The following is a 27606-nucleotide window of genomic DNA, read 5'->3' on the forward strand; positions in this document are numbered from 1 at the left end:
GTAGGTTGATTGAAGACTCTAAATTGTTCGTCGGTGTGAATGTGAGTGCGAGTGGTGTGAATGTAAGTGCGAGTGGTGTTTGTTTATATGTGACCTGCGATTGGCTGGCGACCAGTACAGGGTGTACCCCGCCTTTCGCCCGAAGATAGCTGGGATGGGCTCCAGCACGCCAGCGAGAACTAGTGAGGATAAGCGGGACAGAAAATGGATGGATGGATGGATATATTTTCCCCAAAACCTTCACGATAAACGATAGTATTGTTGATGTTTTTCTTTTTTTTAAAAGCCACTGATACAATGATATTAGAGCATGTAAAGAATTGTACACATCTTACAAATTTTGTCCTGGTAATCAAAACATATGAGCACAACTGTGAGGCTCCAGCATGCCCCCGACCCAAGTGAAGAGAAGCGGTACGGAAGATGAATGAATGACTGAATGTTTGGCATCTTGACACAACAGTGAAGTCTCAAACAATTTTAGAAGTTTCAATTTAACAACTCTTAACAACTGAACCATTTTTAGAAGTTATGTTTGTTTCATAATGGCGTTTCACATATACGCACTTTTAATAATTGCTCCCAGTGGGAACTCCCCACTGAAAAGTACTACGTTCAAAATATATTACAGATTTTGATTACAGTTGTTACTCTATTTTTTATAGTCTTTATACAATATTTTTGTGTTATCCATTGCTCTTGCTCTCTCTCAATATATTGTGTTTAAATGTGTTTGCATTGTTTTAGGTGTGTTTACAGGCCTTTAAAAAATTAAAAACATACCTAGGGTGTATTTAAATAGGGTATTTCTAGTTCACAAATTCTAGTTCACAAATTTCACGTACAGTATTGCAGAGGTGGACTGTAATTTAACCCCCCCCCCCCCCCACCACCACCACCACCACCTCCCCATACAGATAAGCAGTTTATGAAAAAAAAGTCCTTTAAGAATTTGATTGAGCGCAATGTGCGCCATTGTGTTACATCATCATTCATTACATTCATTACATTACAGGTGGAATTCTTTCCCATTCTTGCTTGATGTACAGCTTCAGCTGTTCAACAATCCGGGGTCTCCGTTATCGTATTTTACGCTTCATAATGCGCCACACATTTTCAATGGGAGACAGGTCTGGACTGCAGGCAGGCCAGTCTAGTACCCACACTCTTTTACTACGAAGCCACGTTGTTGTAACATGTGCAAAATGAACTTTGCGTCCATAACAGTCCGGATGGTTCTTTTCCTCTTTGGCCCGGCGGACACGACGGCCACAATTTCCAAAAACAATTTGAAATGTGGACTCGTCTGACCGCAGAACACTGTTACACTTTGCATCAGTCCATCTTAGATGAGCTCGGGCCCAGAGAAGCCGCCGGCGTTTCTGGGTGTTGTTGATAAATGGCTTTTGCTTTGCATAGTAGAGTTTCAAGTTGCGCTTAACGGATGTAGCGCCAAACTGCATTTACAGATATTAGTTTTCTGAAGTGTTCCTGAGCCTATGTGGTGATATCCTTAACACATAGATGTCGGTTTTTGATGCAGTCCCGCCTGAGGGATCGAAGGTCACGGGCATTCAATGTTGGTTTTCGGCCTTGCCGCTTTCATGCAGTGATTTCTCCAGATTCTCTGAACCTTTTGATGATATTATGGACCGTAGATGATGAAATCCCTAAATTCCTTGCAATTGTACGTTGAGGAACATTGTCCTTAAACTGTTCGACTATTTCCTCACACACTTGTTCACAAAGAGGTGAACCTCGCCCATCTTTCCGGGAAGCTCCTTTTATACCCAATCATGGCACCCACCTGTTCCCAATTAGTCTGTTCACCTGTGGGATGTTCCAAACAGGGGTTTGATGAGCATTCCTCAACTTTCTCAGTCTTTTTTGCCACCGGTCCCAGCTTTTTTGGAACGTGTTGCAGCCATAAAATTCTAAGTTAATGATTATTTGCTAAAAAGGCAGTTCCTTTTATGGAACTTGGATGGCGCTTGGTGCCTCGCCTTTCCCTCGCTCTCTCTCTCTCCCCTGCAATCACCACTCATCACTGCCTCCGCACCTATTCCCAATCAGCTCTCTACACTGCCTGCATTTAAGCCTGCCAGATCCTGGAAGTCGCCGCCAGAGTATTAACGTTCATCCACGGTACACAAGCCATCTCTTGCCCACTTGCATGTGAGCTTCTCCACTCCCCGCGATCGTACTTACCTCCTTGTTCTTCCTCATCCCCAGTGCTCCTTCCTTGCTACCCGCCTTGCTATCCGCTTGTTGCAAGATGGCGCCTACCCGTGTGGTTGCCTCAGTTACGCGCGCTCTAGTATTGTTTTTGTTTTTGTGTTTTTCGTTCGTCTTTGGAGACATTACACGACTCACTTACACAAACATATATAGCTTTCTCTTTTTATTTACTTGTGCTTATTTTCTTATTTATTTTGTTTGAGAACCAGGGCAGAATTTGTAAAATGTGTTCAATTCTTTTTTATGCTCTTACAACCCCAATTCCAATGTAGTTGGTGTCACATACATCACTGCCTGCTTCCGTCTTCACGACCATCTTCACGGTAAACCTGATTTGCAGTTTTGCTTTTCAATGTGTTTTGTGATGTGCAAAATGCGAATTTTGACCCGCAAACTGCGATGCAAGACCGCTTAATTCAAGCCTTGCGCACATAAGTAGGTGAGCAATGTTGTGCGTCAGTTGATGCAGATTCTCCATGCACTTTGCGCCCCTGATCATTTTTATGCGTCGAGAACGCGGGACGCACATCAAACGAGATCCCTGCAGTACTCCCCCTTTGTTTGTCAAAACTGAACTGAAGTATAATATTTGAGTTCATGTGGATGTGAAAGGCCCTGTTTGACTGGGTTTGCCTTGGACGACGCCACTGTGCTTAGGCACCGACGGCCAGTCCACAAACTGTGACAGCATGGTGCATCACTTGCTTGTGCTTTGATTAACAGGGCAGCTAGCCTCCTAGCTGCAGTACACTTCAACCGTTCCTCGCGGTTATATGCTTCATTTTGGCACCGTTTTTACAGCGCACGTACACCTCTATCTACCAGGCTCGCTTGCATGTCACGTGTTTTTTTTTTTTTTTTTTTTTTTTTTTACACATAGTGCAAGTCTTGTAAAGACAAAATCATATGACAGATGTCCGATCCAACGCCAGAGTACCTTAAGCCATGAATAAATAGTTAACTTTCCCTAAAGTGTCCCACTTGTCTGCATCTACTGAAGCAACGCCGTTCCGCCAACGGCTCTCTGCTTTGGTGAGCGTTGCGCCACGTGTTACCACAGCAATGACAATTTATTGAGTCCGGAAAAATGTCTCCGTAGTATTTATTTCCTCTGCCTCGAATTGGGTACTGGCTATCACCAAGACAGGACTCGTACTTTTAGTGGATAATAATCAGCTGAAGCAAACACACATAGGTGGATAAGCAATGCTGTGCGTCGGTGGACGCATATTCAGCATGCTTTATGCGTCCCTGCTCATTTGTGTGCCTCTCAGATGCAGGACACACTTAAAATGAGATCCCTGCAACTTAACAAAATAAGTCAATTGAGGGCATTTGTTCTCCAGCCATTATGACAACAACCTTCATCACGACCCTGAGGACATGCCGCGAGGTCACCGGTGACCAAACATTGTGAGCACCAGCAAGAGGGTCCACCGGCACGCCGTGACAAGCCAAGCATTACGCATGCTTGCAACAACAGGGCTGAATCACACCAATTCTAGCAGCGCCGCGGGGATCCGCTCGGGACGCCCAGCAAACGAGGACGTCAGCCCATGTTTGCCTCCACTCGCAAACACTTTAACGCCGCGCCGCTGCACCGCAACCACTTACACTCTATCCTTTCACCCGGTAGCTAAGATGGATATGTTCGACTATAAGTCTCATAAATAATTACATACTATAAATGTAACAATAACGTAATAATCTAACAATAATGTAATAGAACAACAACAGCATAACACCAACACAACAACATAACAATAACATAGCAATAAAGTAAAAAATAAAAACAATAAGTAAAGTAAGTTACACAACAAAAACAATGTAACAACACATTGGCACAGCAATAACGTAATAAAAATGATGCAACAGTAACACAAAATATTTACCACCGCACCACTGCAGTGCAACCACAAACTACACTTTATCCATTTACACCACAGCTAAAATGTCATTATATAAATATGATTTATCATCAAGATACAAGTTTATCTGCTTATTCAATGATAACATAAGATAAATAACAACTCAACAATAACATAACAATAACGCAACAATTTTAGCTTAGCTTACCCGACGATGACAATGACAAAGTCCAGAAGGTTCCAGCCGTTTCGGATGTAAGAACTTGGATGCATGACCAGACCGTAAGCCAGGATCTTCAGGAAGGTTTCCACAGTGAAGATAATGAGGAAGACATACTCCACTTGTTCCTAGGGGAAACACAAGATGTCACTATGTCATAGTGTTGAAATGTCCTCAATTTGTGTCTAAATGTCCTGATTTTTTGTCTAGATGTCCTCACTTTGCATCAAATTGTCCTTATTTTGTTTGCCTCTCTTATTGTCTAAATGTCCTCACTTTGTGTCTAAATGCCCTCAATTTATGTCTAAATGTCCTCATTTTGTGTCTAGATGTCCTCAATTTGCCTCAAATTGTCCTTATTTTGTGTGCCTCTGTTAATGTCGAAATGTCCTCACTTTGTGTTGAAATGTCCTCAATTTGCATCCAAATGTCCTCTCATAATATATATAAGCCCTAAAAAGTGTAAAAATGTCCTCTATTAATCTCTAAAGACCTCAATGTCCTCAAGTTATGTCTTAATGTCCTCATTTTGTTAAGAATTTACTTCATTTTGTCTCCAAATGTCATCTCTTAGTAACTGTCCTCAAAGTGTCTAAATGTCTTCAATTTGTGTATAAATGTCTTTATTTAGCATCTAAATTTCCTCTTTGTGTCTAAGTCTCCTTTTTGTGTCAAAATGTCCTCTCTTTGCATCTAAATGCCCTAATTTTGTGTCAAAATCATCATGCAAACACATCTACGACACATGAACGGAGTCAGCAGGTGATTCGCTTAACTTTAGCTTGTCCTAGCGCAGGGTTAGCCTAGCTTAGCACAAGGTACAGTCCAGTGGCGTCGTTGGGCCTATTTTAGTGGCACTTCAGACACACCTAATTGATTTAGTTGTTTTAAAAAAAAATATATATATATATATATATATTTTTTTTTTTTTTTTTTTTACCCCAAATGTCTTGAATAAGAGGGGATAAATCATCAATAAGGGTTTTTGGGGTTGGTTGCCCTTCTCCCAAGAAAAACAAAAAGAAAAATCTACAGATAGGCGAATCTGCGAGTGCACCTGACAAGCTAGTTAGTAGTAGCATAGGACTTCCTGCTGTTAGCAGGGGGCCAGAGCGAACTAATTGTTAAAACAAGGGATGCCCCGATCCAACTTTTTCACTTCCTATACCAATATTGCAGCTTTGAATTTTGGCCGATACTTATATCGGTCCAAGCCAATATAAGCAATAATCATACATAGTTTACTTATTTTGTAGTATGAAATGTTAGAAAAGGCTTGATCAAGTGATATTACTCAAACAGAGAACAATAATCAGCAACAGTAGGTATGAGAAAAATTTACCCATTTATTATTAACCAATGGGTTACATCAAGTAACTTTTAAAAATAAGAATGTACTACAATTGAAAAAATAAATACAAATTATAAATCCTGAAAAATAACTTTAATAAACCAACAACAAAAATATATATTTGAATTGCAACATAACCACTGCTTAACTTAAACATAAGCATATTCTACATGTAAGTAATCATTTTAAAAATTTTTAGAAAACCATGAAAATAATCTCAATACATAATAAATCCAAATTATACTTTTAAAGTGCTAAATAATAAATAGTCAGACCTGTATTGTGAAGCTCCTGGCTGTTTCATCATGAAACAGGAGCTGAGCTCATTCACTTACAGTTTTCATCAGTGGATATTATTAATAATAATAATAATAATCACTCCACCAATATTGAACTGTAGGAATTAGGACGGATGAGTTGAGAGAGTAAGATCTGCTCGAAATGTGAATGCAAAGGATTTCACACAATAAAGCCATTTGTAACATACTCTAGGAATCATTTGGAACTCTATATGGATTTGAAATATGAAACATTTCATTGTATAAGAGATTTAACTTGAAATCTTACCTTTGGAGAATAATAATTAGAAAGTGGAGAGAGCCAAGAGATAAATATACAGTGGGTATGTAAAGTATTCAGACCCCCTTAAATTTTTTACTCTTTTTTTTATATTTGCTAAAATCATTTAAGTTCATTTATTTCCACATTAATGTACACACAGCTCCCCATGTTGACAGAAGAAAAAAAACAGGATAGTTGAAATTTTTGCAGATTTCTTAAAACAGAAAAACGTAAATATCACGCAGCCATAAGTATTCAGACCCTTTGCTCAGTATTGAGTAGAAGCACCTTTTTGAGCTAATACAGCCATGAGTCTTTTTGGGAATGATGCAACAGGTTTTTCACACCTGAATTTGGGGATCCTCTGCCATTCCTCCTTGCAGATCCTCTCCAGTTCTGTCAGGTTGGATGGTGAACATTGGTGGGCAGCCATTTTCAGGTCTTTCCAGAGATGCTAAATTGGGTTTAAGTCAGGGCTCCGGCTGGCCCTTCAAAAACAGTCACGGAGTTTTTCTGAAGCCACTTCTTTAGTATTTTAGCTGTGTGCTTAGGGTCATTGTCTTTTTTGAAGGTGAACCTTTGGCCCCGTCTCAAATTCTGAGCACTCTGGAGAAGGTTTTCGTCCAGGATATCCCTGTACTTGGCTGCATTCATCTTTTCTTTGATTGCAACCAGTCTCCCTGTCCCTGCAGCTGAAAAACACCCCCACAGCATGATGCTGCCATGACCATGCTTCACTGTTGGGACTGTATTGGACAGGTGCCTGGTGTTCTCCACACATGCCACTTAGAATTAAGGCCAACAATTTCTATCTTGGTCTCATCAGAGCAGAGAATCTTATTTCTCACCATCTTGGAGTCCTTCAGGTGTTTTTCTTAGCAAACACAATGCTGGCTTTCATGTGTCTTGCACTGAGGAGAGGCTTCCGTCGGGCCACTCTGCCATAAAGCCCCGACTGGTGGAGGGCTGCAGTGATGGTTGACTTTCTAGAACTTTCTCCCATCTCCCGATTGCATCTCCGGAGCTCAGCCACGGTGTTCTTTGGGTTATTCTTTACCTCTCTCACCAAGGCTCTTTCCCTCCAGTTTGGCTGGACGGCCAGCTCTAGGAAGGGTTCTGATCTTCCCAAACGTCTCCATTTCAGGATTATGGAGGCCACTGTGCTCTTAGGAACCTTAAGTGCAGCAGAATTTATTTTGTAACCTTGGCCAGCTCATTGCCTCGCCACAATTCTGTCTGTGAGCTCTTCGGGCAGTTTCTTTGACCTCATGATTCTCATTTGCTCTGACATCCACTGTGAGCTGTAAGGTCTTATATAGACAGGTGTGTGGCTTTCCTAATCAAGTCCAATCAGTATAATCAAACACATCTGGACTCCAATGAAGGTGTAGAACCATTTTAACGATGATCAGAAAAAATGGACAGCACCCGAGTTAAATATGAGTGTCACAGCAAAGGGTCTGAATACGTATGGCTGTGTGATATTTCAGTTTTTTTTTTTTTAATAAATAAGCAAAAATTTCAACAATTCATTTTTTCTATCAATATGGGGTGTTGTGTGAACATGAATCAAGAAAAAAATGAACTTAAATTATTTTCATAAATGGCTGCAATATAACAAAGAGTGAAAATTTTAAGGGGGTCTGAAAACTTTCCGTACCCACTGTAAGCCAAACTAACCTGTCCCAGATATTTTCAAGACTACTTTTATATTACATTATTATTTGATTTAAAAGTAATTGAATAATATTCTTCTGTAACCAATTTAGTCACGTTTGTGCCCAAGATATCTCTGTGACCTCAAAAGTGTTAGGGAGCAAACAGTTATTGTATTCTAAGCCAAAGTCATGTCATTAGCCTCTATATTGATCAGTTATTAATTCAATGTGTTTCAAGATATATTCAAGTGGAAGAATTCGAAGTCTTGCAGTAATGTCAATCGAAAAAGTGTGTGCATTTGTGTGTGTGTGTGTTTGTGTGTGTGTGTGTGTGTGTGTGTTGGTGAAGAGTTTTCACATGCAGCGAATCAAAACTACGAATCCTGTCTTGGTGCTAACCAATCAGAGGCAGAGGAGGGCAGGTTATAGTTCCATAAATACAATGAACGTGGGAGTTTTTTCTGGACTTGATATATTTTCATTGTTGTGGTAACACCCAGCAGCACGGTAGGCGACAGGTTAGCACGTCTGGTTCAAATCCGGCCTTGCCTGTGTGGAGTTTGCGTGTTCTCCCCGTGCCTGCCTGGGTTTTCTCCAGGTACTCCGGTTTCCTCACACATTCCAAAAAAACATGCATGGGGCGGTTAACTGAAGACTCTAACTAACCGTAGGTGCAAATGTGAGTTTGGTTAATTGAAGACTCTAGATTGTCCGTAGGTATGAATATGAGTGCGAATGGTTGTTTGTTCAGATGTGTCCTGTGATTGGTTGGCGACCAGTTCAGGGTGTACCCCGGCTCTCGCTCAGAGTCACCTGGGATAGGCTCCGGCACGCCCACGACCCTAGTGAGGATAAGCGGTTCAGAAAATGGATGGATGGTAACACCCGCCGTGCCACTCATGATGCAGCAAGTCGCTGGCAGAACGACGTTTGCTCAAAGGGACAAAGGTAAAGATAATTGTTTATTACATTTGCTAGCCTGGGAGCTAACGAGCTAGTGAGCTAAGGGATGGAGCTAAAAAGCTTACTCAACTGCGGGGACATCGTTAAAACATCAGCGCTCAGAGTTGTGTGTGTGTTCCCCACATAGCACACACACACACACAAACACAGACACAGGCACACGGGAAAGGTAACCGTTTATAAACTATAACTACAGCGGCACACGTTATCAATATTCAGGCAGTCGTTGACTTCAGCAAACTTATTTTCAATGTCATTTGATTAACAGGTAAAGGTCTCACATCACAGTCCAGCAGCCCGAGGGCGGGTCTTATTTCACATTTTATTTATCCTTTGTTTAACTCGGTAAAAGCTTATTGAGATATAAAATATTTTTCAAAAGCCAAAAGGCAGCAGACATTATACAATACATAACATGACAACATTCATACAATAAAAAAAATAAATACTAAAAATTAACAGTGATATTAAAATGTATGACATCTGATTTAAAACTAGTGACAAAGCCCAAATGCTTTCAAGTATGTACACTGTGTTGTTTTTTTAATTCATTCAAATGTGGCAGGCTTTAAGACATTTTTGGGCCTCCTTAGTGGGTTAATGACTCGATACCTATGTGCCAAATGTTTAATATTTGTTTAAGTGCAATTTTTGGGAACAGAGCCTGAGTTTGATTTATTTACAGTCTATTTTTTATTTCATTCATCCATCCATCCATTTTCTGAACCACTTATCCGCACCAGTCAGATATTTTATTTATTGTTCTACATTACAATGCCAATGTTCGATGGTCTTCAGAATTGAAAGTTAATTGTTCTTCAAAAAATTTTACTTTGAATTAGTATGCAGTATAATATCATTATATCAGTGGCATAAAAAAACATCAACGATACCATCGTTAATCGTGATAGTTTTTGGGAAACTAGATTGTCCTAAAGAAAATTTGCTACCGTGGCAGGCTGAAACATAATATATTGTGTATTGACAGACAGCAAGAGCAATGGATAACAGAAAAATATTATACAAACACTATAAAAGAACAACAACAACTGGAATAAAAATCTGCAGCACAGCGGACTGCGAAGCAACAACCGTCATATAGGGGAGGATTACTATATCTGTACTCCGTGTTAAGTTACAGCGACTCATTGTTCCAGGGCTGGGACTCATTGTTTCCAGACATGTGGATCCTGGGATTGATATAGTCCATCCATCCATCCATCCATTTTCTAAGCCGCTTATCCTCACTAGGGTCGCGGGCGTGCTGGAGCCTATCCCAGCTATCATCGGGCAGGAGGCGGGGTACACCCTGAACTGGTTGCCAGCCAATCGCAGGGCACAGACGAACAAACAACCATTCACACCTACGGGCAATTTAGAGTTGTCAATTAACCTACCATGCATGTTTTTGGGATGTGGGAGGAAACCGGAGTGCCCGGAGAAAACCCACGCAGGCACGGGGAGAACATGCAAACTCCACACAGGCGGGGCGGGGGATTGAACCCGGGTCCTCAGAACTGTGAGGCTAACGCTCTAACCAGTCGGGCACCGTGTCGCCGGATTTATATAGTCTCAAGCGTAAAATGGTCTATGCACTGTAACAATGTGTACATCATTCCTTTTTTGGTGGTTAATTCTGTAAACATACTTCCTGTGTTTTCATACACAAAAAAACTATCTGAAATACCACTACAAATTTAACAGAAACTTTGAACCCTTACCCAGTATTGTACTGTCTTAAAATCTGTCCAAAAACATAAAATAGCAATTTCTCAGTCTTCGTCAGCTGTTTTTGAAATTTTGTGCAAGCACGCTACATTCGCTCACATCCTGTGCATCTTCCGGGGGGCTAAGACCCCCCCCCCCCTCGCCATCCATAAAACCTAGTGACACCCCTGGTCTGGTCTATGTGTGTGCATCATGTGAGATGTGTGGCGTGCACAGCTCACCAGATCGTGGTTGGTGGAATTGGAGTCGTCCTCAGGAAATGGTTTGGACACACCCAAAGCGACACAGTTAGCAAAGATGGCTAGCAGGATGAAAATGTCAAATGGCCTAGGGACACTAAGGAAGCTTTACTAGGTCAAAATATTTGTGATTTATGTAACAAACCATGTCTTGATAATATATATATATATATATATATATATATATATTTTTTTTTGTATTTTTTATTTTTATTTTTTGTGGTTAAACAATGGTAACAGGAAGTGATCATTACGGTCATTAGTATGCTAACAGTAAGCCAACTGGAATAAAAAGGATACTTCCATTCAACAATGGAGAGCGCCGCACGTCTGATGGGGTTGTTGAGCTTCAGGCAGAACAACGCTCGGGGAGCTCGTTGTACCTGATTGGTGCCCTGGACCTGGAGAGGCAGTAACATCATCAACTTACCACCTTGTTGTTTCTTAGCGTGTTGTCTCATGGTGTGTTGTCTCAAAAAAGACACTTAGCAAATTGTCTCACCCGTTTCTCAGCGTGTTGTCCAACCTGCCGACAAGCATGTTACCTCACCCGTTTCTAACTGTGTCATGCAACCTGTCTCTTAGCGCGTGGTCTCATCCATTTCTTAGCGTGTTGTCTCACCTGTCTCTTTGCGCAAACATTTTCCAAAGGTGAAAAGCGGTATTGTATTTCCGGTGTATTTGCTCATATAGTGAATGCTTAATTTTATAAAACCTAATCGTCCACTGGGAGGGAGGGTGGCATTTGTGGGAAACCCACATTTATTTCAGGGGGGCTAACATTGGTTTTAGGGGGGCTAAAACAATAAAACTTCGCCATAAACACAAACAATGACAAAACAAGATTTTGGTGGACCTCCGCTAAAATCACGTACCGTATTTCCGGCACAGCTAAATGGAAAGAAAATGGCGGCCGTTTTTCTGGATTTAGTAACATACCTACATGTGTTAATATTTAAGCCAAGGTGCTACTGACTGCCTCCAAATAAGCCTTTGATCATCCGCGAGCTCCAAAATAGAATCGGCAATGTGTGGCAATATTTTTTTGTTGGCATAATGTTTCCACGATCGGAAAACTTGTCCTCATCGCTTTTCATTTTGCCCTATGCTTCGCTCAGCAGTGTCGCCTGCTCGGCGGCTGCTGTTCTCACCGGCTCATACTATAGAAGCCTCACACAAAGGGACACATTGGGGAAAAAAAAAAAAAGACAAAGGCACACATCACTGATCGACAGTAGTGCTTTTTGTTCCCTTAAACTTGAACCGTTTAATTTTACTTTGGGAGCATGCCATAGCATTGACTGGCAGATATTTACAAAAGTCTAATCCTGACACCATGGTGAATGTGGTCCCCAGAAGTACTTGGGGTGGCAGAAATGTCTTTGCCGGAAGTCCCACTCTGTCTGTCAAAGTTTCGACCCTCTTTTATAGAAGTTAAGACCAATAAAGATTTTTTTTTGTTTAAAAATAGCCTCTGAAAACACAGTATGTTATATTTTTAAACGCCGAGTTTGACATACAGTATCTCCAAAAGCCTTTTGTTAGCCATAACGCCCGCAAGCCAGAGGGTGAGCCGCACTTTATTTGCTGATGGAGTAAACAAGACTAGAGCAAAAGTGAGTAACATTACTTGTCGCTTACCTAATAATATGTCTACTGTACTGAAAAAAATCAGCATACGAATTTTTTACTACCCAAAATGGCTCTGTGACAAACGTTTGGAACGACCCACCAGTTTTGTACCCGACCAGTTTTGGACCCGCCACTTTTGGACCCGACCCACCAGTTGAGAATCACTAGGTCTACACCGTATATTTGTATTTGTATTGTAATTAGTATTTTTTATATTTATGTAAAAAAAATATCTACCTATCTATTTATCTATCTATATATCTGTCTGTGTGAGTGTGTGTGTGTGTCTGTGTCTGTGTGTGTGTATATACGTATATATATGTGTGTGTGTGTGTGTGTGTGTGTGTGTGGGTGGGTGCGTGCGTGTGTATATGTATAATTTATCCCCATTAATTCATTTTCCAAAACCACATGAACGCTTAACATCAGTGGCACACAGGCAGGGCCTTCAAGGCTTTATGTGCTTGCCTATATATTGTCAAAAGTATCAAAAGTACTGAGGTACATTTACGACTTAATTACGTTATTAATAGATTATTATTCATATTACATAAGATAATAAAACTAATACAAACTAAAAATAATAATATATACAATTATATCAAATGTATTTATTTCCAACAGTCTTTTTTCTTCATTCCACTTTGTGAAACATGTTTTCAGACCACAGGTGCACTGTACCCGATAAAATAAAAGGCCGGGTTGGTTTAACTGGGGTTTGCAGGACGTGACCCTAAAAGGCACTAGCAAGCGGAAAGACACCCTCGCATATAGAGAAATGCCCACGCGCTGCGTCAACTCTTCTAAAGAGAAACCATGTGAAAATAATTGATCATTTGTCCGCAGTGGAGTACCTGCTTTATAGGGCTTAATGATGTATGTGTGTGCATGAGTGTGCCTATTATGACATACCTGTTTCATTCAGGATTACTACTGGGTGTGTGCGCGCAAGCTTTGCTTGAGCGGTAAAATGTGCCCCTGCATCCCCCCCATAGGCGTGTCTAGCCCCTTTTTGCGGGTGCTAATTTGACGCACCCCTTTAATGAAGCTCAACACCCTGAAACCACTGAACCTAGAATCGCCCATGCTTAGCGTGTTGTCTCACCTGTCTCTTAGCATGGTCATCACACCAGTTACTGAGCGTGTTGTCTCTTAGCGGTTTGTCTCGCCCTACTTTCAAAAAGTTAGGGGTATAATGCTTTCAGGTGAAATTTCAGGCTCAATCTAAAATGCACTGTATCTCTACACGTGTTATCTCACTTGTTTCTTAGCGTGTTGTCCTCTCCTACGTTGCGTTCCAGTGGAGCTCGTGGTGGAGTGGAGGGTGTCCGTCCTGGTCATCCTCACTCCCCCATCCTCACCTTCCAGGTCCTCGTCCCAGTCCCCGCCGCCTCTCTCCTCTCCCCCATCTCCTCCTCCGTCCTCTTCTCCGCCCTCCTCACCCTCGCCGCCACCATCTTCACCGTCCACAGCGTTAGCATAGCCGTTACGTGCCGCGCCTGTGGTGGCAACAGACGTGAGGATGCAGGAATGTCGGAAGTTGAAAGTTGAAAAGAAAATGATCAGAAAAGCTTTGTCGAAAAGTATCATTTGCAACATAATCATAATTATCATCGGGCAGCACCAGTGGGGGTTGCTTTGCACATCGAAATGTTACGTGGAAAAGTAAAAATTTTGAAAAAACAAACACTTTTGGGTTTAAATGTTTTTTTTTTAAATATATATATAAAAAAGTGTAAAATCAGTTCAAGTTGATAAAACTGTTACACACATTGATAATAGAGTCAATTTATGACAAATTAAGAGGTAACGTAAACGTTAAGGGACAATGCGGAGTGAGTCGGTCATGATTGCCATATCGTCATCATCAGGTGATCGGCTGAAGGCTCCCAGGTGAATGTGAATGAATGTACGTCTCCAGGACTCAGGGGCGGGCGGGTCGGATTACAGCTGACACTACTCACTACTCATCCTGGACTCAGCCTGTTCGACCCTGTACCCTCAGGCAGGAGGTTTCGGTCTGTTCGGACCAGAACCTTGCCACATGAACAGCTTCTTCCAGAATCAGAATCATCTTTATTTGCCAAGTATGTCCAAAAAACACACAAGGAATTTCCGCCTCAAACATCAGACTCATGAACACAAAATAAACTACTCGTATCGCCCATTAAAACCTCACACCTAAAACTCATGCTTAGCACCTCCTTGCTAGAATTCTCCTGATGAACTGTCAAACGACTGAATGCTAAAAGAAAATCAGACAAAAGGAAAATGTTGCTTGGTCATTGAGTAAAATCTAGATCAAGTCTTCTGTCAATGAATCAATATCTTTCAAGAGGGGAAGCTACACATACATTATTTGCAACTAACTCATAACATAGAAAAGCTAACATAGATTGAAATTTAAAGCAATGCCCAATTAATATTATTACAAATGATAATAGCCTGCGATTGGCTGGCGACCAGTTCAGGGTGTATCCCGCCTCTCGCCCGGAGATAGCTGGGATCGGCTCCAGCACGCCTGCAACCCTTGTGAGGATAAAGCGGTACAGAATGTGGATGGATGGATGGATGGATGACAATAGCAAATACTCCATCCTCTGGCTGATTGGTATACTCCTTGCGCTCTGTTGGGCTAGGGGCAAATGTATTGATGTGACCCAGGACAACTTTGTAAACATGTCAAAACAACCAAAAGTGTAGAGAATACAGGGAAGAAAAAAAGAGGCCAAATGGGAGAAAGAGAGGTCAAATTGTTGCTTACTTTTGCTTTGTCGCATTAGGTGTTGCAACGGCAAGTTACTCGCATCATTTGTTTGGCAGGTACGATACAGTAATTATCCATCCATCCAGCCATACATCCATTTTCTACCGCTTATCCGAGGTCGGGTCGCGGGGGGAGTAGCTTTAGCAGGGACACCCAGACTTCCCTCTCCCCAGCTTCTTCATCCAGCTCTTCCGGGGGGATCCCGAGGCGTTCCCAGGGCAGCCGAAGGACGTAGTCTTTCCAGCGTGTCCTGGGTCGTCCCCGAGGTCTGGGGACGTGCCCGGAACACCTCACCAGGGAAGCGTCTGGGAGGCATCCAAATCAGATGCCCCAGCCACCTCATCTGGCTCTTCTCGATGTGGAGGAGCAGCGACTCTACTCTGAGCTCCTCCCGGATGACCGAGCTTCTCACCCTATCTCTAAGGGAGAGCCCGGACACCCTGCGGAGGAAACTCATTTCGGCCGCTTGTATCCGGGATCTTCTTCTTTCGGTCACGACCCACAGCTCATGACCATAGGTGAGGGTAGGAACGAAGATCGACCGGTAAATTGAGAGCTTCGCCTTTCGACTTAGCTCCTTCTTTACCACAACGGACCGATACAAAGTCCGCATCACTGCAGACGCTGCACCGATCCGCCTGTCGATCTCCCGTTCCATTCTTCCCTCACTCATGAACAAGACCCCAAGATACTTGAACTCCTCCACTTGGGGCAGGATCTCATCCCCGACCTGGAGAGGGCACGCCACCCTTTTCCGACTGAGGACCATGGTCTCAGATTTGGAGGTGCTGATTCTCATCCCAGCCGCTTCACACTCGGCTGCGAACCGGTACAGTGAGAGTTGGAGATCACGGCTTGATGAAGCGAACAGAACCACATCATCTGCAAAAAGCAGAGATGCAATACTGAGGCCACCAAACCGGACCCCCTCTATGCCAAGGCTGCGCCTTGAAATTCTATCCATAAAAGTAATGAACAGAATCGGTGACAAAGGGCAGCCTTGGCGGAGTCCAACCCTCACTGGGAACGAGTCCGACTTACTGCCGGATATGCGGACCAAACTCTGACTCCGGTCGTACAGGGACCGAACATCCCGTATCAGGGGGTTAGGTATCCCATACTCCCGAAGCACCCTCCACAGGACTCCCCAAGGGAAACGGTGGTCGAACGCCTTCTCCAAGTCCACAAAACACATGTAGACTGGTTGGGCGAACTCCCATGCACCCTCGAGGACCCTGCCGAGGGTGTAGAGCTGGTCCACTGTTCCACGGCCAGGACGAAAACCACACTGCTCCTCCTGAATCTGAGATTCGAATTTCTGACGCACCCTCCTCTCCAGCACCCCTGAATAGACCTTACCAGGGAGGCTGAGCAGTGTGATCCCCCTGTAGTTGGAACACACTCTCCGGTCCCCCTCTTAAAAAGGGGGACCACCACCCCAGTCTGCCAATCCAGAGGCACTGTCCCCGATACAGTAATTAAATTATTCAAATGTTCGATTTTATGTTTGAAATTGTGTGTTATGTTATCTCATAAATTAAAAACAACGTTGAAAACGATGCTATTCGACTTCTTTTGTAAGCGCATGTTAATCGCCGATGGAGGGGGTTGCCATATAAAATGTCACTCATTGGCTAGGGCCAGCCTTGTTTGCACATATTCCTTCTGTAGGAATTGTCAAGCTGTGATTGATGGCAATATATAAAATCCATGTTTTTAAATGTGTAATAAATGGTCTGATTTAATGTACTTGTTTTTTTGTTCATACTGTATGTCAATATGTTAATTATCATTATTATTATTATAATGACAATAATAATAATGATTATCATTATTATCATTTATGTTGATAGTTAAAAGCTCACATTTACATTAAGATCAGAGAGCGTGAATTGAACGGATAATTAATTTGCATTTTTAATGTATACCCCATTGTGCACATGCACTTCTTCGGGTTATGAAATCTGTCTAATTGTGAATTATTGACCCTAGTCTGAAATGTTTGAGTTTTGGAGGGCTTCAGAGGATTTTCAGATTTCAAATTGGGACCGAGCACTCTTTTCATTTTGGGAATGACTGGGTTAGTGTTTGATTTTAAACTTGTTAGAAAATAGGCAAAAATGTTAATCAGTTTGCTTCTTTATCATCTGAAAGGATGAAGATGATGATGCTGATGAGGATGCTGATGATGATGATAATGATTATGATGATGATAATGATGTTAACAAAAGAGAAGACTAAGGTGACTTGAACACACCAATGTTGTAGTGAACAGCTGTGACCTAGATCTGTGTGTGTACGTGTATGTTTGCGATGTGGGTCGTGATGTGTGTGTGTGTGTTTTAGTTATTACCTGAGGACCATGAAAACACACACACAAACACACACACACACACAATATGAACATCTCGGTGAGATTATTGCCGCCATGCTCAACCTTCACGTTGCCATTTTCCTAGATTTCCTGTTTCCCACAATGCCTTGCTGTGTCCAGCTGTGACACAAAGCTGATAAGTCCTTCCTACACACACACATGCACACACACACACACGCATACACACACACACAAACACAGACACGTCCATTCCCGTCATGGCGACCAGTTTGCACTCACACAACAGCTAACACTGTACGACAAAATGGCGTGCTAATGCAATTGCTGCTAGGGCCTCTGTGTGCTAATATGCTAGCATGACGTAATTGCAGATGTGACAAAAGCACAGATACTTGTGTATGAAAAGACTCCGGTAAAAGTAAAAGTATTGATTCAACTAGTTTTACTTAAAGAGAGAATTTGCATTTAGAAAAAAAAAACACTTTTTGTATAAAATATTATTAAAATGGTTTATCTTTTGGAAAAACCATCCCTCTTTGGTCCCATCTCTTCAATATTAATTATTAGTGGGCATGGCGGGACAAGAACAGCCAATCAGAGAGTGTGGTGACAGGATGCATGACTGAATAGTCTGTCATTCATTTGCATACACTCACCGCACACACGGAGGCTCGCTGGGACGTACCGCAGCCTCTCGCAGAGTAGACTATTATAGTTTCTTGGCTGGATTATTAACTCCGGTTAGTAACAAAAGTTAAAGAGAAGGAATTTGATAGCTTTCTACTTCAACTCAAGGGTAAACATATATAAAAGTGATGGTGTGTCCTATAGTCAGAAGGCTGCATGGCTGAGCTTGTAAAACCACCACGTACGCATGTCACCGTTCTCATCAAGTCGTCCGGTTATAGGTTATATTTTTAATGGATTGTACATTCCATTGTTTCTTACAATCCTGGTTGGTGCATTGTCATTTTTAATTGTTGCTGTGAGTCACGTTTCTTTCGTCATGTTATGTTTTATGTGGTGAGTTTACCCCTAGTGTTTCTTTGTTGCTTGGAACATTGTTTTTTGGGGGGGACTTTGTTAATTTAGTATTTTTTTGCCTCCATCATTGTTTGCCTTTATTGTTTTTAAAATTAAATATCATTTTGAGATTCTTCCACTGCTGCCTTGTCTCCCTGCTTACCTGCATTTGGATCATCCTTTTTGCCACCATCACCACCAAACCTGACAATGTGCCTTACAACATCAATTTTGTTGAATAAGGCCATAGGGAATAGCTTGCTTCTCTGAATTTGTTCCCTGATTTAGGTTTCTCATGTCTGTTTTATGAGAGATCAATTAATCAACCATAAATAACATTAGCACTCTCTATTTATGGCATTCCTTTGTTACAAACAAAAATGTAATAAGCCTATTTTGACAACGCAATAGAAATTACAGATATTTGCTTCCAAAATAAAAGTAAAAGAAAAAATAAATAAATAAATAAAAACTCAAGTACAGGTAGCTAAAAAATCTACTCAAGTACACAGTGAACTTAAGTACTGAGCTGTACACCAACAATGTATTTGTACTTCATTACTTCCCACTACTGATGGACTGATGAAAAAACATGGGAAGCATGGGTGAATAATCGGCAGTCACGGAAATGAAGCAAACAAATGAGTCGGTAAAGAGTGAAGCAAGCCTGCAGGGGGCGCTGCTGCTTCTGCTGCACTAACTTAACATGATTATTTTGTCCTCAGGCTGCTGAGGAGCCGAGGTTAGGACAGTGCAGGTCACATGACTGTTGCTCACGTTGTTTTGGTGTGTGCGTGTGTGTGTATGCGTGTGTGTGTGTGTGTGTGTGTGTGTAGCTGGTGGAGCTATGCACACACAGTCTCTGCATTGCCCCACGAGAATCCGTCTAATTATGCCCGAATTATCCCGAGACAACCAAGATCATCCTGACAGCAGCGAGTGTGCATGCATGCATGCATGCTTGCGTGCATGTGTGTGTGTGTGTGTGTGTGTGTATGCGTGTGCATGTGTGTGTGCACGTGTGTGTGTATGTATGTGTGTGGACTAGCGTGACCTCAATGGCTGTAAGACTTTGGGAGTCTTTCAGCTGAGTCGAGGCCCACTTTAACGGGACTGGGTTGTGTTGGAGGAACACCAACTGTGCGTGTGTGTGTGTGTGCGTGCGTCCGTGTGTCTGCGTGTGTGTAGTTGAGCAGCACTCGCACACAATCCTCATACGCCTTGTTAACTTCCTGCTTTTCACTCTTCTGTTACTCGATGTGTGTGTGTGTGCGTGCGTGTGTGTTTGTGCATGTGTGTGTGCGTGCGTGTGTGTGTATGCGTGTGTGTGTGTATACATGTATGCCCTCCAGCCAGGTCCAGCTGGGAAGGTCATTAGGTTATTTAGTCAACGTCATAAAGGCATAATGTGTGTCCTTCATCCATTGTCTATACTGTTTGTTCTCATTAGGGTTGTGGGGGAGCTGGAACCTTTCCGAGATGACTGAGTGAGAGGTGGGTTACACCCTGGACTGGTCACCAGTCAATGTCAGGGCACATACTGTATAGACAAACAGCAGACTGGTCGCCAGTTATTGTCAATGCACGTATAGACAAACAATAGAAGAGTCGCCAGTCAATGTGAGGCCACAATGACAAACAATAGGCTGGTTGCTAGCCAATCGCAGGACATAGACAAACAATGGACTGGTCGGAAGTCAATGTGGATGAGTATATAGACAAGCAATGCACTGGTTGCTTGTCAATTTATGGGCATACTGTATATAGACAGCCAATAGATTATTCACCAACCAATCACAGAAGAAGCTAATGCTTTGAGAACACCAATCGCTACATTTATGAACACTCAATGCAGCTCTACTTACCTTACACAAACCACTGGCTAATTTAACCATACAGCCCCCCCCCCCCCCCCCCCCACTCACACGCACTTAATGCAAGCATCCCTAGAGATTTTGTTGCTTTAACACAGACGCAGCATTTCATCACCAAGCCACCGAAATACACTTGTCAGTGAATGTAGCGGTGAGGTGCATAACATGGCCAACCGCAAATGCTTGCTCACAGGGTTTCAGTTAGTTTTGTCAAGTACAAGGCACTGGGACAAAAGGTTGGAGGAATTAGTTCCACTGCCATGGCAACCAGCGATTTAGCGCTCATTTCCATAACAACGCTATCAGGACTTCGGCGGACGCAATCTTAATTCATCAATCAGCAAGAAGTCTGATCATCCACCAGGACGGAGGGATTAAGGCACTCTTACTGAGGTGTTTGGAGGTCAATGTTCATGTGATCATGTATGGATCATGGACATACAGTACATTAGAAATAGCTGACATGGGGCAATAAGACAGGGCGCAAAATAGAAACATGCGAACATTAGCACTGACATCATGAGGTAGGTCATCTTCCAATTGGAGCTGACGAGGTCTGATCTAAAAAGTGCAATGTAAACAAAAAAGCATGGCTGGATGGATGGAGGTGATAACAGTAACACTAATATAAGTGATAACAATATTAGTGTTAACATTATTGCTGATATTATTGCTAATGTTAAAGCTAATATTAGTGCTAACATTAATGCTCATATTAGTGCTAGCAATAATGTTATTACAACGAACATTAATGCTAATGTTAATGCTAATGTTAATGCTACGAGTAGTGCAAATGTTAATGCTAATATAGTTGCCAAAGTTAATGCTAATATTGGCCTTAATGGTAATGCTAATATTAGTGCTAACAGCATGCTAATAATAATGTTAACATATATTATACAATTTATATTAGTGCTAGCAATAATGCTAATATTAGTGTTAATGTTAATACGAATGTCAGTGCTAATGTTAATGCTATTTTCAGGGCTAACATTGATCATAATATTAGCATAGTAGTAGTAGTATCCATCCATCCATCCATTATTTGAGCCGCCTCTCCTGACAAGGGTCGCGGGAGCGCTGGAGCCTATCCCAGCTATCATCGGGCAGGAGGCGGGGTACACCCTGAACTGGTTGCCAGCCAATCGCAGGCCACATACAAACAAACAACCATTCGCAATCACATTCACACCTATGGGCAATTTAGAGTTGTCAATTAACCTACCATGCATGTTTTTGGGATGTGGGAGGAAACCGGAGTGCCCGGAGAAAACCCACGCAAGCACAGGGAGAACATGCAAACTCCACACAGGCGGGGCCAGGGATTTTACCCCGGTCCTCAGAACTATGAGGCAGACGCTATAACCAGTCATCCACCGTGCCGCGTAGTAGTAGTAGTATTGCAATAATACTAACATTTGTGCTAAGATTATTTATAATATCAGCACTAATGTTCATCCTTTTTTTGGACTAACTAACAACAATGACAATATCAGTGCGAGCAAACATGTTAATTTTAGCCCTAACACTAGTGGTAATATTAGTGCTAAAATTAATGCTACTATTAGTGTTAGCTATAATGCTAATATTAGTCCATCCATCCATTTTCTGAGCCGCTTATCCTCACAAGGGTCGTGGGAGTGCTGGAGCCAATCCCAGCTATCATCGGGCAGGGGGCGCAGTACACCCTGAACTGGTTGCCAGCCAATCGCAGGGCACACATATAAACAAACAACCATTCACACTCACTTTCACACCTACGGGCAATTTAGAATCTTCAATTAACCTACCATGCATGTTTTTGGGATGTGGGAGGAAACCGGAGTGCCCAGAGAAAATCCACGCAGGCACGGGGAGAACATGCAAACTCCACACAGGCGGGGTCTGGGATTGAACCCCGGACCTCAGAACTGTGAGGCAGATGCTCTAACCAGTCGGGCACCGTGCCGCCGCTAATATTAGTGCTAATGTTAATGCTAATAATAGTGCTAATCTCAATGCTAATAGTGCTTACATCAATAATAATATTGGTGCTATAAATGCAAACATTTGTGATGACGTTAATTGCTAATAGTGATAACATTCATCCATCCATCCATCCATTTTCTTCATCTTATCTGGGTTCAGGTCGTGGGGTTAGCAGCTTAATCAGGGAACTGCAAATGTCCCTCTCCCGAGCCACTTCATCCAGCTCTTCTGGGGGGGATCCCGAGGCGTTCCCAGGCCAGCTGGGATACCTATTCTCAGCAGCGTGTCCTGGCTAGTCCCCAAGGCCTCCTCCCGGTGGGACGTGCCCGGAACACCTCACCAGGGAAGCATGCATGAGGCATCCTAACACGGATGCCCGAGTCACCTCATCTGGCTCCTCTCAATGCGGAGGAGCAGCGGTTTTGACTCTGACCCCTCTCCCGGATCACCGAGCTTCTGACTTTATCTCTAAGGGAGAGCCTGGACATCCTGTAGAGGAAACTTATTTCAGCAGCTTGCATCGACCTATAGTTCGTGACCATAGGTGAGGGTAGGAACATAGTTCGACCAGTAAATCCCCTTTCACCTCAGCTCCTATCTTCACCGATGAGGATTTTCGGCTATCACACAGTCTTCATCTCCAAAATTCCGACCAAATAATCGTGAGTATGGACTCGAGCACCACTTGCACCCTTCTCCCTGAGAGGCGTTCCCTGCTCGAGGAAACTAGAGCAGAATCAGGCACACTTGAGAGTGTAGGTTGTAGCCGACCTACTAGCCCTGTTAGCATTAGCAGCTAGCTAACTGCGGCGAGCTTTTTCACTCACTTTTTCACGCGTGCTGGAGCCTATCCCAGCTATCATCGGGCAGGAGGCGGGGTACACCCCGAACTGGTTGCCAGCCAATCGCAGGGCACATACAAACAAACACACCATTCTCACTCACAGTCACACCTACGGACAATTTAGAGTCTCCAATTAATGTATGTTTTTGGGATGTGGGAGGAAACCGGAGTGCCCGGAGAAAACCCACGCAGGCACGGGGAGAACATGCAAACTCCACACAGGCGGGGCCGGGGATTGAACCCGGGTCCTCAGAACTGTGAGGCTGATGCTCTAACCAGTCGGTCACCGTGCCGCCGCTAACAACACTAGCTACTCAGATATAGTAATACATGTCAGCTTCAAAGGTACACGGATGGGAGAATCAGAAATTACAAAGAGGAACATAGCCAGGACTTGTATTCTTGCCAGAAAGATGTGTCGGCAATTGTAATTGTCTCTGGCGCCTTGCCTGCGAGAGGAAATGATGAGAGGTCGAGCAGATTATTCTCACTTAACTGGTGACTGGCTAGCTTCTGTAGCGAACAGGGACTGCAGGTTATAGATGATTGGCCTTTGTTCTGGAGGACCCCCAGCTTGATGAGGACAGATGGCCTTCACCCTAATAGGCTAGGCGCCATCAATCTTTCTAGAGACAAAGATTACTGTTTAAAGCTTTCAATCACAGTTCACACAAGAGCAAGTCGGGACACAGGTCATTAGTGAGCCTGTTAGAAGGGGTGTGGAGTCTGTAAGACTCAGGCTAACTAGCGCTAAAATCACCTAGTCCTGTATGTAGATTAGAGCAACATAATACACATACTGATCCACCACCCACTAATGCATTGCAGCCCGTTGATTTCTCGTGAGGTAGTACTGTGTGATGAGTTTACACACTCTTCCCTGGTTTGTTCTACCAACGACAAATCAAGTAATAACTACCAGATTCCTGCAGTATTAATCTCTTGCCGCGCCCACAGCATCTCGAAATAAATTATGGGTTCTAGACGATGCAATCTCAGTAATATTATACTACTATGAATACTCTGGGGGCAGATAGCACCGATCAACCCACTTTAATGAAAACTGGTTTTATGAATATTAGATCACTTTCCTCAAAAGCTTTGCTAGTCAATGATTTTATCAGAGACCATAATCTTGATATGATTGGTCTTTGCAAGACTTTGTGTGAACCAAATTAGTTTTCACCACTTAATGAGGTGTCTCCCCCAAACTTTGTGAGTTCACATGTTGCCCATCCTCTTTAAGAAGGAGGGAGTGTCGCCCTTATCTCCAAATTTGTTTTCAACCTTAGCACTAGCCCAAACAACAACTTTAAAACATTCGAGCCTCTCGTTATGCGGTCTACAACACCACTGCCGTTCTATCTTGCAGTTATATACCGTCCAATTTTCCAAAATAGCTTGTTTTGATTAAAATAATCCTAAATACTTATTTGATACAGTACCAATGGAAACCCAAAAGCAGCCTACTTCCAACAGCCTCATGATAATGTGATCTCTGAGTATTATAATGTCACTTGCGGAGTCCCTTAGGGATCAGTACTCAGCAGTCGTTTGTTCAGTATTTATATGCTGCTGCTTATGATTAGCTTTCACTGTTATACCGATGATACTCAGATAAACATGCCATGAAAACTAATTAGCCCACACGATTGCTGTAATTTGGAGTCGTGTCTCGCTGAGATGAAACAGTGGATGTCATGTAACTTTCTGCTCCTTGACCCTGAGAAAACTAAGCTGTTGATTATTGGTCCTGCTAAACATAACCACTTGTTTAAAGACTCCATTCTGAATTTTGCCAAAAGCACCTTTATCCAAAAAGAGTTAGTAAAAAGTCTCAGCGTTATAGTTGACTCAACTCTCTCCTTTCAAAAGCACATTAAGAATATTACCAAAACTGCGGGTTTTGGGTTTTTTTCCATCTTTGCATTATCACAAAGATATGGCCCATCCTATCTGCTAGTGATGCAGAAATAATAGTCCACGCATTTGTTATGTCTTGCCTTGACTATTGTAACATGATGCTTTCTGGTCTTCCCATGTCTAGTATTAAAAGCCTGCAGTTAGTATAAAAACGCTGCAGCAAGACTTTTGACGAGGATGAGAAAGTTTGATCATATTACCCCCATTTTGGCCAACTTGCACTGGCCCACCCGTCTACTTCAGATATTATTTTAAAGTCCTGTTACTTACTCATAAAATATTACATGGTTTCGCACCCTCTTATTTCACTGACTTAGTTGTACCATATGTTCCATCCCGAAACGCATACAAATGCTGGTGTTTTGGTGACTGAGTGAGAAATGAGTACACAGGCTCTCAAGCATTTTCTATTCGGGCTTCAGTACTCTGGAGTGCCCTACCCACGGATGTTAGAGCTGCTACCTCAGTAGTAATGTTTAAATCCCGATTTAAGACTTATTTCTACTCTTTAGCATTTAGTTAAAGTACATGTAGGCCTGTTTTACTGCCATTTGTCCTATCTCCTCCACTCTCAACTCCTGCATGGAAATAGGGCTCGGTGACATTGACCAAATCTGAGCCTGTTGCTGTATGGGTTCTGCACCGGCCAATGGGACAAGATCTGAGGTGGACCACTTCCCCCGAAGTCGTTGCCATGGAGGATTCTGCAGGTCTTGAGGCAGAACCACCGAAGGCGTCTATCCTGCGGCACCTCTTCTCCTTAAATGGACTCTTATGCCATATTAATGAACATTGTAAAATATCTTGCCATCATAATGAACATTGTACAGCACCAGACTATGTGACAAATGTTGCCCACTCAGCATCCATTGCAGCCTGGTCAATCTGGAAAGGGGATCTGCCCCATCTGCAGTCTCTTCTCGAGGTTTCGTTTTTCCCCAAATGGGGTTTGGAGTTTTTCCTTGCCCTATTGGGTGGGTCTGTGAAGCCCTTTGAGACACGTTTGTGATTGAGGGCTTTACAAATAAACTTGACTTGACTGACCACGACAGACCGATACAGAGTCCCCATCACTGCCGACGCTGCACTGATATGCCTGTTAAGTTTCCACTCCATTCTTCTCTCATTTATAAAAGAGACCCAAAGATATTTAAACCCCTCCACTTATGGCAGGGTCTCATCAAAAGAAGCTTGTCAACCAAGACATCCCCACAACATCCAGAGCCTTTAGCAACACTGGGCGGATCTCATCCACACCCAGGACCCTGTCACCAAAGAGCTTTTTAATCACCTCAGCGACCTCAACCCCAGAAATATAAGAGCCCACCGCAGAATCCCCAAACCCTGCTTCCTCATAGGAACGTGTGTCAGTGGAATTGAGGAGGTCTTCGAAGTATTCTCCCCACCGACTCACAATGTTATGAGTTGAAGTCAGCAGTGCCCCCACCCCCAGTATACACAATGTTGATGGTGTACTGTTTCCCTACCTGAAATGCCGGAGAGTGGACCCGAATTTCCTCAAAGCCATCCAGAGTTCCTTGTCCCTGACCTCGCCTAACTCCTCCCACCCCTGAGTTTTTACCTCAGCGATCACCAAAGCTGGATTCTACTTGGCCTGCCAGTACTCATCAGCTGCCTCCGGAATCCCACAGGCCAAAAGGGCCCAATAGGACTCATTCTTCTGTATCCCTCACCGCTGGTGTCCAGTGTCCACCAAAGGATTTGGGGATTGCCACCACAACAAGGACTGACCACCTTATGCCACAGTTGTGGTTGGCCGCCTCAACAACAGAGGCACAGAACACGATACAAATGGGTCTTCCAGGTGGGTGCGGCATCTTCCCCTACCAATCGGAGCCAACACACCACGGGATGGTGATTGACACACAATACACCTTTCTCCTAATTATCATGTAAACCAACTCCCTCACTTTTTCTGTCATAGTCCTAGCCTTCTCAGTCCCTACTTTGAGTTTCAGGCTCTTTGCTTTCCGATGCTCTTTCTGCCTAAAGACATGCTCTCCTTGTCTCCTTCATCTTCAACTCACAGTAGCTACATTTCCATCAGTGTCCTGTGGGTAAACAGCACAGATGGCAGATGTTGTAAACCCGGGTCACGACCGATCCGGTATGAAATTTTTAGGATGAACGCTCATAATTGTTTGGCAAAGTTTTAAGCCGAATGCCCTTCCTGACACCACCCTCTGCATTGATCCGGGCTTGGGACCCGCCTAGTACTGGTCTGTTCCCCCATCGGGATGCATTTATAATACAGTTTAGTGATCACATTTGTGCTAATATTATTGTTAACATTGTTAATGTTATTGTTAGGTTTACCATCAAAAATATATTACCGCTAACATTAGTACCATCATATAGATAGATAGATAGATAGATAGATAGATAGATAGATA

General features: G+C 42.9%; 1 protein-coding gene across 2 annotated transcripts in view; it reads right to left on the reverse strand.

The window, feature by feature from the left end:
- cacna1fb (calcium channel, voltage-dependent, L type, alpha 1F subunit) overlaps positions 1–27606 on the reverse strand; it is an 88884-nt gene that overhangs the window by 60875 nt on the left and 403 nt on the right. For both annotated transcript variants that reach the window (XM_061685121.1, XM_061685110.1), the window contains exons 2-5: positions 13719–13957; positions 11127–11227; positions 10809–10914; positions 4315–4454 (exon numbers count right to left, since the gene is read on the reverse strand). In XM_061685121.1, the coding sequence (XP_061541105.1) occupies positions 4315–4454; positions 10809–10914; positions 11127–11227; positions 13719–13957 (586 nt within the window). The remainder of the gene's footprint in view (positions 1–4314; positions 4455–10808; positions 10915–11126; positions 11228–13718; positions 13958–27606) is intronic.

The sequence above is a fragment of the Phycodurus eques genome, chromosome 1 (genome assembly GCF_024500275.1).
Source record: "Phycodurus eques isolate BA_2022a chromosome 1, UOR_Pequ_1.1, whole genome shotgun sequence".
NCBI lineage: Eukaryota > Metazoa > Chordata > Actinopteri > Syngnathiformes > Syngnathidae > Phycodurus > Phycodurus eques.